Here is a 15,832-nt window from a genome sequence, read left to right as displayed (position 1 = left end):
GGTTGAAGTTGTTGGAGACTACTATGGAAAATTAGTAGAGCGACTTTGAAGAAAGAGTGATTTTGAGTAAGTTAAATGCTAAGAAAAAAAAAGTTGCTTTTGGATTGATAATTAACTAGAGAAAAAACAGGAGAACCAGTAACACATGCAGAAGATGTGTGAACTGGGAAATTAAGAAGCGTTTTGGAAAGAAAGTCAAATTAAATGATGATAGAATCATATGTAGTAAAGAACACATCCTCCTAAAAAGTTTGTCAAGGTGTGAGGCATGGGCGTCGCCAAGCCTCAGAAGGAGGGAGGAAGTAGGACAGATAGTGAAAGATAGTAATAATACAACACTTTACGACATATGGATTCTCTCATGCATTTGGCGTCATACTGTCAGGGTTTTCCAGGTTATCTTTATCGTATGATTATGTTGGAATGCAACCTGTAATAAATAACCTAGCTAGATTAGTTTTATGCTTATGTTGGAATGCAACCTGTGATAAATAACCTAGCTTGTCCCATCCTACACAAAGTCGTAAAACACCCCTTGCTATGTTTTGACTAGAGGTCAAGGGCTTTCTCTATTCAGTCCACTCTTACCCCCACCCTGTTTCTCTTAATAAAAATGCTCTTGCAGGAGCCGAGAGTCAGACCTCCATTTGATCATCGCTGTACGCACTGCGACGAATGGACTCTCCACCTGCTGGTTGTCTAAAATGACTTACTTGTCTCCCGTCTGGTTCTTGCAAAATAAGTTGGAATGAGCGAAACTCTAACAATACCATTAAGTTAAAATTGTCTCAAGCTTTTCAAACTTTTGCTTGAAGCAATCGGAATTTGACTGAAAAGTGACTAAATAGCTTTGAGGAAGTGGTGTAGCTGTTAAGGGCACGCGCTTATACGCTTCCCTGGCTAATCAACATTTGTTTGAATGAAAAGGAGGAGGGGGAATTGGCTGGGCTTCCTGAAAAACTGTGGACAAAGGGCCCATCTGATGGCGGACTTTTAACGTCCATTCCCCCAGTACAAATCCAACCAAGATCAGAAATTTGGTGCGGAGAGATTAAGGGCGCTCGGACTGCTTCGTCATGGAGTGACGCCGGACTGGCCTGCTCTTCCACCCCCGGTTGGACTGCGTCGTGAGCTCGGACTGCTCCGTCCTGGAGCATTGTTGGGATGCGTCGGCAGCGGAAGAGGGGCCAGCGCGGAGACGTCGGGCCAGGCTTGCGGCCAACCTAGCTCGCCCAGCCGTGCCTTCCATTCTCCTGGCGTACGTTCGTTCGCAGGACGACAAGATGGGTTGCGTTCGCCTGATAGGATCCACAAACCGGACAGTGCGTGCCTGCTGCGTGCTCGTGTTCACAGTAGACTGGTTGACTGTCATCTTACCGGACTCTGCTGTGCATCGGGAGCGGCTAGCGTGCTATCACGCTTATTGTTCATTGATGTTGACTTCTTGTGTTATTTTTCCTGTGTTGTTTACTTGTATGTCCGTTGTGAACTCTGTCTTGTCACCCTGGGATAGTGAGAAACGTAATTTCGATCTCTTTGTGTGTCTTGACATGCGGAGGAATTGACAGTAAAGGAGACTTTGACTTTGAAAATCTCCTTTAAAACAGGAGGCAATAAATGGGATAGACCAGGTATGGGCAAACTACGGCCCGCGGACCGGATCGTTTAATCCGGCCCGCCAACCCTAAATAAATTGTATTATTAAACTTTTTTTTTGGTCATTTTGCCTGCAATGACTGCGTTTCCCCAGTAGATGGGGAACCACTCGCCTGCGCATTTACTACCGGAAGCCGTGTCAGAAAGCTCGGTGCACACTCACAAGTGCGTGTACGTACTCAGTAGTACGGAAATGGCGCACTCGCGCTCTATTTGTAGCAGTGCCGAATTTAGAGCGTGGGCTGTGACGACAGCATTCTTGTAATTTGCGCGCCGAGTTTTCGGATACAGTTTTACGCTAAAGCCACCCACAAACCTTCCCCTGGAATCCTTCCATTAAAATGAGTCGCCCAAGGAAAAGCAAGGTGGACACTGAGTGCCGAGTGTTTAAAAAGAGTGGCCAATTTGGCTCGACGTACGCGACGTGACGTTCAGCCACATGAACATCAACATCAAATGAACACTGAAAATGAAGGGGAGGCTTTCAAGTTTGTTGTAAAAAAATGCATTTTGAATATGATCTGTACAAATAGCAGGGATTGAAACTAGCGACCATTCTCATTTTCAAACAATGCAGGATGCTCAAGGACATTGATGCACCACCTGTTTGTGACTAATCTTAACCTTTAAAGTTCTTAAGGCTTACTTTAAGGAAGTGTTTTCCGTTTCCTCACTTCTGTTACCAGGTGTTTGTGAGTTAAAACTCTGCTCTGATTTTCAGATACCCCTCACCGTGTTGCCGTTTTGATTACTTCATTTGGATGTATGCTTTCACCGATTCTTCAAGATGATATATTTGGTCAAAATGTTTGCCGTTTGATGTGATCTCATAAGATAAACATACATCTTTCATTAATCTGACCTGCAGGCACTGAAGTGATGGACTGTTATTCATAATAACAGTGTCATATTTTATGAGAATCAGATAGCAGTTTTTTAGGGATGTTTTTTTTTTCTAATGCTGTTAATAAATGCATTTGTTTTCAAAAAACGTTTTTTGAATATCCATGCTTTACTACCTACTAAAGGCCAAAACCTTTTATGCAATGACCCGTACAGGTCGTTTATATTACTTCACACAAACACTACATCCATCTGCTCCTGGTTCGGCCCCCCGGTCAAAATTTAGAACCCAATTTGACCCGCAAGTCAAAAAGTTTGCCCACCCCTGGGATAGACCCTGTCATAAATGGTCTTTGGTTAGGAGGAATCATTAGGAAGTGCTCAAACTCTTTCCGCAAACACTCCTATTTGCCCAGTTCAAAAGGGCAATAAAATTGACTCGTGAATGATACAATATTTGCAAAAAGTAGAAGAGGAACAGTCCTTGGCAGATAGCATATTCAGAGCACTCAAACTGAAAGATGTGTCAAATGCAAATTTACTGGCACCTGATCTTTCTTCCCCACAGGTCAACAACCGCTCCAAGCCAGGAGATTGGGACGACATAAAGGTCGTCAAAAAGGAAAAACTGGGCTAACCATGGTAGGAGGGGCCATTCCAAGTCTTGCTGACTACCCCCACTGCACTGAACATTGCTGGAAGGCCCGGCGAAGTTTCACCTCAACCACTGGACGTTGCAGGGAGTGCTGTACCCCATTTTCAGAGCGGGTGGAAGTCTGACTACAAAGGGGCCTCGTCGTTTAGGGCGGGGGCGTCTCAATGTTGGTGAAGAATGGAATCCATAAGATCCCCACTCTGACTAGGCAATGGGAAATATCGGTGTCTCTGCCATCCTAGTAGCAACGGAGCTCCACATGCCAGGTGGATCTTCTGCTGCGTTGTGGTTGGAGCGTGCTATGGTCTATGGGCTCGTCTGAATAGACCAATTAACAATGTCAACCGAGGAAAAAGATGGTCACATGATGAGAACTTTGAGGACTGGTCATGGGACCCCAGAAACCCGCACGAAACCAACACTTGGTACCAGTGTGTGACGTTCACTGTGAGATCCCACACACAGGAGCGATGCTATGTGTGTTCCAGACTGCCCCCCTTCCTCCACGCAAGTTCACCTGGAGGCCAGAACAATGACTGTCACCGAAGCGAAATGCATGACCTCTGCGGGAGGAGTTGGATTTCAACACCGTGCTGTCACAGTTAGTGATGCTACCCCTACCGTCCTGGACTCATAGAAAAGAACCTGTGATCGAACTCTTTTGGATTAGTCCCAATGTGACAAAAATGTGATAGATGCCACAAGTGGCCTAAACATTTTTGTACATTGTTGTATCTGGAATTGACTACACGTTTCCTCCAAGAAAATGAAACCCACGAATGCATTAACGACTGCTCTCCAGGAGGAAACTGGAAGGGAGCTTTGGACATCACCGCTGAGTGCCAGGATAGGAGAGCCATTTCAAGGCATCAGGTCTCTCCTACCAACATGGCTGCACTATCGGATGGGACCTGCTTCATTCAGAATGGCTCGTGGCTTTGTGGTCACAAGAGTTGTCCGATGCTGCCCGCCAACTGGACACGAGTGTGTGCACGAGTGTGGGTGACCGACCACACCTACAGGATACAACATCATCAGCTGAAGACAGCACACAACTCTTCTGGACGTCGACGCAGAGCTGTTGTAGCCTTTGAACCCCGTCTGGGGTGTGAATGTCCCTGATAGCCACAAAGTGTGGTCCGTCGGAGACAGAGTCGTTCATGCGTGTTTTTCTTGGATCGGCGTTGGAAACACTCTTCATCGAGACACTGAACTATCGTTTCCAATCTTTTCTAAATCTCTCTCGCTGTAAGTCAATGATGGACAAAACAGAGAGATTCAGGCTATTGGAATAATGGTCTTGCAAAACAGGATGGTTCTGGACTTGATGACTGCAGCGCAAAGTGGCGTGTGCCACATCATTGGGACTACCTGTTGCACATACATTCCAGGAGTTAATGACACTCACATCAACGACGCTGTGAACTCACTGAAGAACTTACAGCAGGCCATGTCAAAAGACAAAGTCCCACATCAATGGGGTTTCTTTTCATGGCTATTCTCTGGTGCTTGGTGGCAACTGCTGTTGAAACTTGTGACTCCTATGCTTGTTGTGCTGGTATTGTGCTCATTTACGACCTGTGCTATCTCATGTTAGAAGTCAGCTGTATCAAGATCTGTCTTCTACCGTAGCTGAAGTGCGAATACAACATCTCAGGCATGTTGAATATGATGATTTTAATGCGCTGCAGACAGAAGATTGCGATAATGCTGATTGGCTGAATGTTTTTCACAGAAACCTGATGATTTGACCGTTAAAAATGCCTTACATGTGATGAATACAATGATGTTTCTGTGTTTCTATTTTTATTTTTCTCTCTTGTCATGTAACATGGGGGAGGGGGAGAAGAGATGGTGCAAATGGTGAATATGGATTGCTCACAGGAATAAACTTGCAGAGCTGAAATTCCAAATTTTAGCAGCAGATGGTACAAAATTTGAATTAAGCATTATTGAATAAATTGGCAGAGCTGAAATTCCAAATTTTAGCAGCGGATGGTACAAAATTTGAATTAAGGATTATTGAATAAATTGGCAGAGCTGAAATTCTAAATTTGTCCAAGAGGTGGCGCCAAACCGATACATGAGACCAAAAAGGGCCAAAATAAGCTGAACTCGTGGAAATAGAGATAAAAAGGAACACGGGGTCGGATTGTGGGTCAAGCATGGAAGCACAAATGTGATTTCAACTTTGATTTCTTTGCTTGGCTAAAATGTATTCTGTAACAGCTTAAGCAATATTATCAGTCAATTTGATCAAGGTGTCCGCAACTGTGAGAATAGTGGCGTGTTATAAATTGTTTGGAAAAGAAAGGTACAAATGTTATTTTTATTTTTAACTTTAATTCCTTTGCTTGGCTAAAATGTATTCTGTAACAGCTTAAGCAATATTATCAGTCGATTTGATCAAGGTGTCCGCAACTGTGAGAATAGTGGCGTGTTATAAATTGATAAAAAGAAATAGATCAAAGGTTTGGATTTTTAATTTCATGGTTGATTGAAGTGTAACTTTAAAGAGTTATTTTCATGAAAAGGGAAGTGAAGAAAAGAGGAAGTGAACAGTTTTACCAAGGGCTAGCTGTACATTTGGTGGAAAGTAATGCGTGGACAAATTAAGGGCGGAAGCAGCTGCTGTAGAGCAACAGGTGTACGAGCGTGGGTAACTGGGCAATCTTACCCTATGGGGAGGGTATAGGTACCAGAAAAAAGGGGGGGGGCAGAGAAGTCTATAAAAAGACCTGCAGGGGCAGCTACGGGGCTTTTCCCCCCCAAAGAGCGCTCATACGTAAAGAAGCCCGAAGGAGTTTCAAGATTTTTCCAAGTCCCGGGATCTTTGTGTGAGACGCAGGATCGTTTGCTTGGATTAACTTGGATTTACTCAAAAGAATTGGACTGGACAACATTGCATGAGGAACTAGGGGAGGGGAACGACTTTTCTGTATTTACGCGAGGGGGGGAACAGTCATCGGGCCGTCGGTCCTCTCGAGGCCAACCTATTTCCCTAATTTGGATTTTAGAAGTAAGATCGAACTGATCACTCGACTTTGCTTATAGCACCCAACTGGTGGCTACCTTTTCCTTCTTTCATGATCTATGTCTTGCAATCGAATTGCTCTGGGATTGAATGATTTTATTTGCACGGGTATCAGTGAGTAAAGTTGTTCAGTTTTGGAGGAATTGAGATTTGTAATTCCATTTCATGTTTCTTCAATAAATGTGTCTTGTATATTCATCTACTTCGTTGTGCGCCAATCTGTACGGAATGTGCAAGCGACTGTTTGTTCATTTCGAAGTCTTGCCTCGAATTGAGTTACTCGGCTTGAGCTTCGGGTGACTTGAGAGGGATTGGCGTCGTAAAGAAATTAGATTGATTCTGGTAGAGTGAATTTAACTCGGGTGGTTAGATTACGGGTGAGTCCCCTTACCCCGGCCAAACGAACCCGTTACCGGGAAGCCGGGGGCACCTTGATAAAAAGGGTGCGTTTGACAATCTTCATTATATTTTCTTGCTTATGTTTGTTAATCGGGGTGACAATCATATGATAAACAGGAGGGATATGTTAGTGTTCATAGATTAGTTTGATCCTATGATTATGTTGGAATGTTACCTGTAATAATTAACCAAACGTGTCCTGTCTTAACAAAGTAGTAGAACAAAGTGCTAAAATCCTTTGAACTGATTGACCAGCTGCAGACGAAGCAATCTAAGTTGTTCTGTTTCCCCCAACGTCGTAAAAGACCCCCTGCTATGCTTTGACCAGCGGCCAGGGGTTCACCCCCATCCTGACCAATCTCACCCCCACCCTGCTTTCTCTCAATAAATACTCTCTTGCAAGAATCTAGTCAGACCTCATTCGATCATCGCTGTATGCACAGTGACGAATGACTCTCCACTTGGAAGTGTTTAAAAGGGCATACTGTCTCCCGTGTGGTTCTTGCAAAGTAAGTTAGAGTGAGCACCACTCTAACAAGGGGTATGCTCGCACCAGTCTCAGGAGCAGGCGCATATCATCCTATGAAGTAACTGTGTGGAATGGGCTAGAAGATAAAATGAAGGAAAGCAGAAATATAGTTCTATTTAAAAAAATGTATAAAGGGATGATATTTGCAAATTACCAAAAAGAGGAAAATGAAGGTGACTACTGTTAAACTTTCTGATTATAAGATGTTTTTGTTGTTTTTCTTTTGTTCTTTTATAGTTTTAATGTTCTCACTTGGAACTAAGTAATGGATAGGGGTGGGACATGATAAGCTTAGGCTTCTTCCTACTCCTTTTCGAACAGTGATATATATTGTTTGTTTGTTTTTTATTGTTTGTTTTTATTGTTTTCATTCTTTAAATCATATTTGAAATAAAGATTCATTCATTCATTCATTCATATTACATGCCTTTGAAAGTAATCTGTAAATTTGCAAAATACACCCATCTTACACATTTAACATTACACATTTTACATTTGTCTTTCAATCCAACTGCATGCGTTTTATTTGTACTGAATGTACAAAAGCTCCCAAAAATATTTGTTTACACTTACCTTGATGGTTTTTATAAGCACAGCAAGTACAGTATGTCCACTGTATGATTCACTGAGGTCAAACTCTCCTCGTAGAGAATGAAATACACCATTCATCACGCGTTTCACCTAAAGTATCACAAGTTCTTGAGACAGGGTAAAAAGTAAACAAGACTCAACTATGAACAAAGAAGAATTGAAGAAATAATAGAACCTTGAAAAATGAATGAAATGTGACACTAACGGGTAATGATTTGATCATTGATCCTAGCTACTTTTGGGATCTGTTTGACATTTTTTGAAAAACTATAACCTCGGTTGGTTGATATATTCATAACAAAAATGACAGTTATTTAGTTTTCTTTCTTTTTCAATGTACAGCCATCTCCCTTTTTTCTTCAAAATATTCTATCCAAGATAATTTGGAAGGCTGGGGTCTAAGGTCATTGACACGTTTTTAGGCTGCTGTTCCCTAGCTCCTGTTTTTCTCTTTTCCTGACTCCTAATAACTGATTAGCATTATAGACAACAAGAAACCCCTCTGTGAGTCATCACCTTATCGTAGTGGAGGGATCTGTGTGTTCTAATGATCCTAGAAGCCAAGTTGTCTGGGGCTTTATGCCCCTGGCAGGGTCACCCATGGCAAAAGGGTCCTAAGTGAGGGGCCAGACAAAGCACGGCACACAAAAACCTCTTATGAGGAATACTATAAATGGATTTCGTTTTCCCTCGTCTGGACGCAGGTCACCGGGGTCCCCCTCTGGAGCCAGGCCTGGAGTTGGGGCTCAAAGGCGAGCGTCTGGTGGCCGGGCCTTTGCCCATTGGGCCCGGCCAGGCATAGCCCGAAAAGGAAACGTGGGTCCCCCTTCCCATTGGCTCACCACCTGTGGGAAGGGTCAAAGGGGTCGAGTGCTAAGTGAGCTGGGCGGCGGGCAAGGGCGGGGACCTTGGCAATCCGATTCCCGGCTGCAGAAGCTGGCTCTTGGGACATGGAATGTCACCTCTCTTGCAGGAAAGGAGCACGAGCTGGTGTGTGAAGCAGAAAAGTTCAGACTAGACATGGTCGGACTTGCCTCCACGCACAGTTTGGGTTCTGGTATAAGTCCTCTTGAGAGGGGCTGGACTCTCTTCCATTCTGGAGTTGCCCACGGTGAGAGGGGTCGAGCAGGTGTGGGCATGCTTATTGCCCCCTGGCGGGGCGCCTGCACATTGGAGTTCACCACTGGTGAACGTAGAGGGTAGCCTCCCTCCGCCTTCGGGTGTGGAGACGGGTCCCGACTGTTGTTTATGTCTATGCACCCAACAGCAGCTCAAAGTACCCACCCTTTTTGGAGTCCTTGGAGGAAGTGCTGGAGAGCGCTTCTTCTGGGGACTCCATCGTTCTAACGTGGGCAATGACAGTGAGAGGTGGAAGGGCGTGATTGGGAGGAACACCCCCTGATCTGAACCCTAGCGGTGTTCTATTATTGGACTTCTGTGCTCAACATGGATTGTCCATAATGAACACAATGTTCAAGCATAAGGGTGCCCATGTGTGCACTTGGCACCAGGACACCCTAGGCCGCAGTTCAATGATTCACAGTGTAGTCGTGTCCTCCGATATGCGGCCGCATGTTTTGGACACTCGGTAGAAGAGAGAGGCGGAGCCGTCAACTGATCATCACCTGGTGGTGGGTTGGCTCTGATGATGGGGGAAGATGCCGGTCCGACCTGGCAGACCCAAATGTACTGTGAGGGTCTGCTGGGAACGTCTGGCGGAATCCCCTGTCAGGAACAGCTTCAACTCCCACCTCCGGCAGAGGTTTAGCACGACTTAAATCAGAGCAATCAAACAATTTCTGTAACTAGAAGACTTCTGTGTCTGTCAACCAACCCTCTCCTCCCAAGCAAACTTCTCCAATCGTCTCAGGTTTGAAGGGTGCTTTCACTAGTCTGTATGTTTTAGCTTCTTCAACAGATGTTCAATAGGATTTAGATCAGAGTTGAGACAAGGCTAGTTGAGAATAGGCCGTTGTTTTGGTCTTAACCACTTCTGGGTGCTTTTATCTGTGTTTTGGGTCAAATTCCTGTTTGCAAGCATATTGGTGTATGCCTCAATAGTCTTCAAATTAATTATACCCTGCACAAATTCAAGACATTCCGTGCGGAATGCAGCAAAACAGACACAACCTTATTGAGGCGCCACCAAATTTCTCAGTGTTGTTTATGCTTTATTTCCAGTTACCGCTTCTCTTCTCCCAAAAGCTTTTCCGCCTTGTCAATAAGCATTTAAAATTGGTTAAATTTGTTCAATTGGGTTGCTCAATAAACTTGTGAAGAAGAAGAAATCCGGGTCCATGTGTCTTGAACTTTTGTTGGGTGCAAAGAAATCTCAAGGCAATCAAGGCAATCTGAAGCAAAATGTTCTGCAACTGCTCAGCCGTTGGTCAAATTTTGAATTATACAGTACCACCTCAGTGGCATTCATCTTTCGAGGTTCCACTGCATGTCATTGTGTGTATTAGGAGCAAAAACAAAAAAAAAAAAAAAAAATACTTTTTACCTCTGTTGCTGTATCTGCTAAACTTTCTTGCTCAGTCAATTTCATCTCAAGTTCAGCCACTCTTCTCTCGAGTAACTCCTTAACAGTGGCACTGTGTGATCCCTGGTATTTGTAATTAATACAGAAAAAAGTGCATACGTAAGGGAAAGAAAGGAAAACGAAGTCATATTTAATTAAAAGTACCGGTATGTATGAAAATGTTCACATATTCTTCTAGTCCATTATTTGGTACAAGCATTTGCAGTTGTAAAACAAAAGGCTCTTCAGTTATGAGCTAACAATAGTATAGATATACAGTGGAGCCTCGGTTCTCGAACAAATTCGAACAAAAAATTCGAGATTTTTTTGCTTCGGATGTCGGACGAAATTTCGGTTGTCGAACCTCGCGAGATGAGCCGAGAGGACCCACATGCCAACTGACTCCGTTCGTTATTACATTCTCGTAACTCTGAGGATTGCATCAACTCTAATCATGCCTCCAAAGGAAGCAAGTGGGAGCAGTATAGCCATCCTAAAACACAAAGACGCTCTTAAAGCAATGTGACAGTGAGCGCCCGGCGCGCTGCAGTTGCGCGATCGGACTAAATTAAGCTCCCTGCGCACTGAGGTCCACTTAAATTTTGGAAAGTACATCAGGACTTTAAAAATACTTTCTAAATTTCAGCGACGGCTCTGTCACAATAATGCGACCAGCGCGGTGTAGTTGCGCGGTCGGCGATGCGCTACGGTTGCGCGTTCGGCGGTGCGCTGCAGTTGCGTGATCGGACAAAATTAAGCTCCCTTCGCACTGAGGTCCACTTAAATTTTGGAAAGAAATCAGGACTTTAAAAATATTTTCAAAATTTCAGCGACGGCTCTGTCACAATAATGCGACCAGCGCGGTGCAGTTGCGCGGTCGGCACGGACTACGGTTTTCGCGTTCGGCGGTGCGCTGCAGTTGCGCGGTCGGACAAAACTGCGCAAATGACAAAATGCTTATAAAGGCGTTTTTTTTTTTGTGCTTGGAACGGATTAAATTGTTTTCCATTATTTGTAATGGGAAAACATGATTAGGAATTCGAACGATTTACTTCTCGAACAGCCTTTTGGAATGGATTGTGGTCGAAAACCGAGGCTCCACTGTAGCTCGTTTTTCTCTTTGTTACTCAATAAAGCTGGTCAATAAAGCTGATTCTGAAAGCGCTTCACACTGATAACAGCTTCAGGAGTAACAGGGAGATCAGTGTCTTGCTCAAGGGCACTACGACATGGTCACAATGGCTTGGGGCTCGAACTCCAAAACTCTGAGGTGGGAGACGGCTACTCTAACCACTGAGCCACGCCTCCCCCAATTCAGTTATGGGCATGCTTTGAAGTGTACCCATGGAGATCCCACAGTGACGTCCTGCTGGGGAAAGGGAGTAATAATGTGACGTTTGGTCAATATCTGGTGTCCTCATGGTGCCGTGCACTAAAGGTAGAGGGGGGATTATTTTGGCAAATACAAAACTCAGGGATGAGAATGGCAAATGTGAAAAAGCACGGATTAGTAGTGTGTGTGTGTGTGGGGGGGGGGGGGTATATGCTGTCGCGGCGGGTGGGGGAATGTGTCTATATATATATATATATATATATATATATATATATATATATATATATATATATATATATATATATATATATATATATATATATCTTGCTGCCGCTACTCACCGGCTGTTTTTTTTTCTTTTACAGTGTTTACTGTGCTTAGTAAACTCATCTGGCTTCTGGTTAAATGGTGTCCTCTAAATGGATTTTCTGGTCTGCACTTGTTTGGATTACGCTGTCGATGCTCCACGGACTTATGTCTGGGCTTCACCAGTACTTGGCTGCTGAGCTCCTCCGGCTACGCTTCCACCTGCCTGAGCCTCTGCCTGCAGTGCTGTGCCTCCGGGGCAACGCTCTCCTGCCTCGCCACAGATATATCCACCAGGGCTCTTGCCGGAACTTTCAAACTGACAACTCCAAGCTAATAAAATCTTTCTGGTCGACCACCCGTCGTCCTCTAAGAAACACCGGCGCCCGCCGGGTTGACCACAGTGTGTTACCCACCCTACCCAGGTCGGCTAACGCTACTGTCAAGAATGACAACTCCATCGTCAACTTTGGGCTCCTTAACATCCGCTAACTCGCGAGCAAAGGCCACCTCGTCCAGGACTCCATCACTGAACGCAAATTCGACTTTCTCTGTCTGACAGAGACGTAGCAGCAGCCCAATGACTTTTCACAAATCAACGATGCTACATCTCCGGGGTTTGTTTACATCTCGCAACCCGTGGCTCTGGTCGTGGGGTGGTCTTGCAATAATTCACCACGAGAAGTGGAAAGTCACCGCTCTCTCTGTCCCTACATGCAGCTCATTTGAGTGCATTACATGCAAAGAGTCCGGTCCTATTCCTATCATTGTCGCCACTGTTTACTGTCCACCTAAGCCCCACCCCGAGTTTTTAAATGACATTGCTGCTCTTTTTGCCCATTTCTCCACACTCTCACCTAACGTGATTCTACTGGGCGATTTCAACATCCATATGGACAACACTGCTCTCCCCCTCACCCGTGACTTCTCATCCTGCCTTGAGAGCGCCGGTTTTCACATCTTCACCGACTTCCCTACCCACATTAAAGGCCATACACTGGATTTAATCTGTTGCTCCGGTCTCACTCCCTCCACCTGTATCATCTCCCCATCACGGACCACTTCCTCCTCTCATTTAAAGTCACACTCTGCCTCTCCATAACCAAGCCACCTCGTCTCATCTCATTCTGTAACATCAAGGACATAAATACTGACATCTCTTCCACTATTGCCTCTTTACCATACCTAAATTCTTCCTCCCCTGATGAACTGGTTCTCCACTATAACAACTCACTCACCAACATTCTTAACTCCCTCGCTCCAGTCAGAACCCAGTCTGTTTCTTTCACCCATTCCGCCCCCTGGTTCACCCCTGCTCTCCGCTCCATGAAGTCCAAAGGACGTCAAGTTGAACGCCTCCATAAAACGAGTGGTCTCACTGTTCACCAGGACATGTACAAAAACCACATTTTACAGTACAAGGACTCTATTGCTTCAGCCAAATCCACTTACTTTTCCAGTCTCATTTCATCCAACGGTGGTAACCCTAAGGCTCTTTTCTCACTCCTCAACAAAATTCATCAACCCCCAGATCTCCTACCCCACCTGTAATCCTCTGACACTTGCAACTCATTCCTTTTTTTATTCACTCAAAAAATTGACAAAATCCACCAGCAACTGAGCCCCTCTTCCCCTTCTCCCTACTCCTCTGAACCTCTCCCGTACAGTCTGCCATTCTCTTCATTTCAACTCCCTGATCCCTCTGCTATTTCTGCTCTCATCTCCAAATCCAAATCATCTACATGTCAGTTAGACCCACTTTCTACTGCCCTGGTTATATCCTGCCTCTCCTCACTGCTCTTATCACTGCCATCATCCACTCCTCTCTCAGTAATGGCTCTGTTCCCTTACATTAAAAAACTGATGCTGTCTCCCCAATTCTTGAAAAAGCTGGTTCAGATCCCAACAATTTCAATAACCTCCGCCCCATTTGCAACTTACCTTTCATCTCTAAAATTCTCGAAAAAAATGTTGCCTCTCAACTTCAGTCTCATCTCTCACGAAATAACTTATTTGAACAGTTCCAGTCTGGTTTACGGCCCCGCCATAGCACCGAAACAGCCCTTCTAAAAATCACCAATGACCTCCTCACTGCAGCTGATTCCAGTTTACTCTCCGTCTTCCTCCTTGACATGAGTGCGGCCTTTGACACTATCACTCATTCCATCCACCTCAATAGACTAACCTCTATCGGTATCTCTGGCACCCCACTCGACTGGTTTCAAACCTACCTCTCAGGCCGCACCGAGTTCATCCAACTTAAATCCTTCCGTTCCCAATCCTCCCCTGTCTCCACTGGTGTCCCCCAGGGCTCTGTCCTGGGTCCCCTCCTTCTCATCACTTACCTCCTCCCCCTTGGTCTTATTTTCCGTAAATTTAATGTCCTCTTTCATTGCTTCACGGATGACACCCAGCTCTATCTCTCCACCAAACCCAACTCCACCCTCCCTCCCTCTTCTCTGACTCACTGCCTCTCCGAAATACAAAACTGATTCACCTCCAACTTTCTCAAACTTAACAGTGATAAAACTGAAATCCTTTTAGTTGGTTCTAAATCCGCTCTATCGAAAGTTGACAGTTTCTCCCTCCCCATTGACAGCTCCTTAGTTTCCCCCTCTAAGGAGCCAGTCGAGTGGGGTGCCAGAGATACCGATAGAGGTTAGTCTATTGAGGTGGATGGAATGAGTGATAGTTGACGTCATCTGATGGCGCCGCGGATGGCTGCCACGGTGAGTCGCTCTCTGTTTCTTTGTCTTATTTTGTGTGTTTTCTGTGTCTTCTGCTGTCCATCCCGGATCACTTTTACTAGAGAAGCACTGTTAAACATCGGTCAGTCTCCTTCTGGTATTTTCTCTCCTGTTCTCTCTGATTCAGACTGTTTGTCGGAGATTTTAGCCGGAGCGGCGGTGCTATACAAGCTAGCGCGACGGCGACGACGCGGAAAACGAGCGGGAGCCCTCGTAAACCTGAGGCAGAGAGGGTTCCGTTCTGCCCTACCGTCAATTCATCTGGCGAATGTCCGCTCCCTGGCGAACAAGATGGACGAACTGCTGCTCCTCACTTCAAGGAACACGGACTTCAGCAGATCCGCCGCGCTGTGTTTTGTTGAGACGTGGCTTAGCGAACGAACCCCCCACCACGCCATGGAGTTAGCTGGGTTTCGGCTAACGCGTGCAGATCGCAGCGCGGAGCTCTCCGGAAAATCAAAGGGAGGTGGTCTCTGTTTCTACATTAATGAACGTTGGTGTACCGATGTCATGGTGTTGAAAGAGTTTTGCAGCCCTCTCCTAGAAACACTTTTCATAAACTGCCGGCCGTTCTATTCACCACGGGAGTTCTCCTCGAACGTCATGGCAGCTGTTTACATCCCACCACACGCACGTGCGAGTGAAGCCACGCAGATGCTGGCTGACCAGGTGACAGACATGGAGAAACTTCTACCAAATTCACTAATCATTGTTCTGGGTGATCTTAACAGGGCGAACCTCGCACACGAACTCCCCAGATACAGACAGCACATAACGTGTCCCACCAGAGGGGCACAGACACTGGACCACTGCTACACCGTAATTAAGGATGCATACCACTCTGTGGCTCGTGCAGCTTTAGGACTCTCGGACCACTGTCTAGTTCATCTGATCCCTGCCTACAGACAGAAACTAAAAACTTCTAAGCCTGTGGTAAGGACTGTCAGGAAGTGGACAGTGGAGTCAAGGCAGGACCTCCAAGCCTGCTTTGACTGCACCGATTGGAGTGTTTTTGAAGCTGCAAATTCAGACTTGCATGAACTCACTGACACTGTCACATCATACATCAGTTTTTGTGAGGATCTGTGTGTGCAGACTAAGACCTTCTGCACGTACAACAACGACAAACCTTGGTTTACACGGAACCTTAGGAGGCTGCGCAAAGTCAAGGAGGAGGCCTACAGGAGCGGCGACCGGGACCTGTTCAAGCAGACCAGA

General features: G+C 45.4%; 1 protein-coding gene across 12 annotated transcripts in view; it reads right to left on the bottom strand.

Moving 5' to 3' along the window:
* The window catches only part of fkbp15b (FKBP prolyl isomerase family member 15b), a 115,832-nt gene that overhangs the window by 33,952 nt on the left and 66,048 nt on the right, over window positions 1-15,832 (bottom strand). For 10 of the 12 annotated variants that reach the window (XR_011086581.1, XR_011086582.1, XR_007490670.2 and 7 more), the window contains 2 exons: window positions 10,211-10,312; window positions 7,690-7,797 (listed from right to left, as the gene is read on the bottom strand). The exons of the other annotated variants lie outside the window; for them this stretch is intronic. Coding sequence is in view for 1 of the 10 variants with exons in the window: in XM_049764198.2 (XP_049620155.1) it covers window positions 7,690-7,797; window positions 10,211-10,312 (210 nt within the window). In the remaining 9 variants the exon portion in view is untranslated. The remainder of the gene's footprint in view (window positions 1-7,689; window positions 7,798-10,210; window positions 10,313-15,832) is intronic. 12 annotated transcript variants of the gene reach the window in all.

The sequence above is a fragment of the Syngnathus scovelli genome, chromosome 3 (genome assembly GCF_024217435.2).
Source record: "Syngnathus scovelli strain Florida chromosome 3, RoL_Ssco_1.2, whole genome shotgun sequence".
Classification (NCBI taxonomy): domain Eukaryota; kingdom Metazoa; phylum Chordata; class Actinopteri; order Syngnathiformes; family Syngnathidae; genus Syngnathus; species Syngnathus scovelli.
This window is presented reverse-complemented; position numbering and strand designations above follow the sequence as displayed.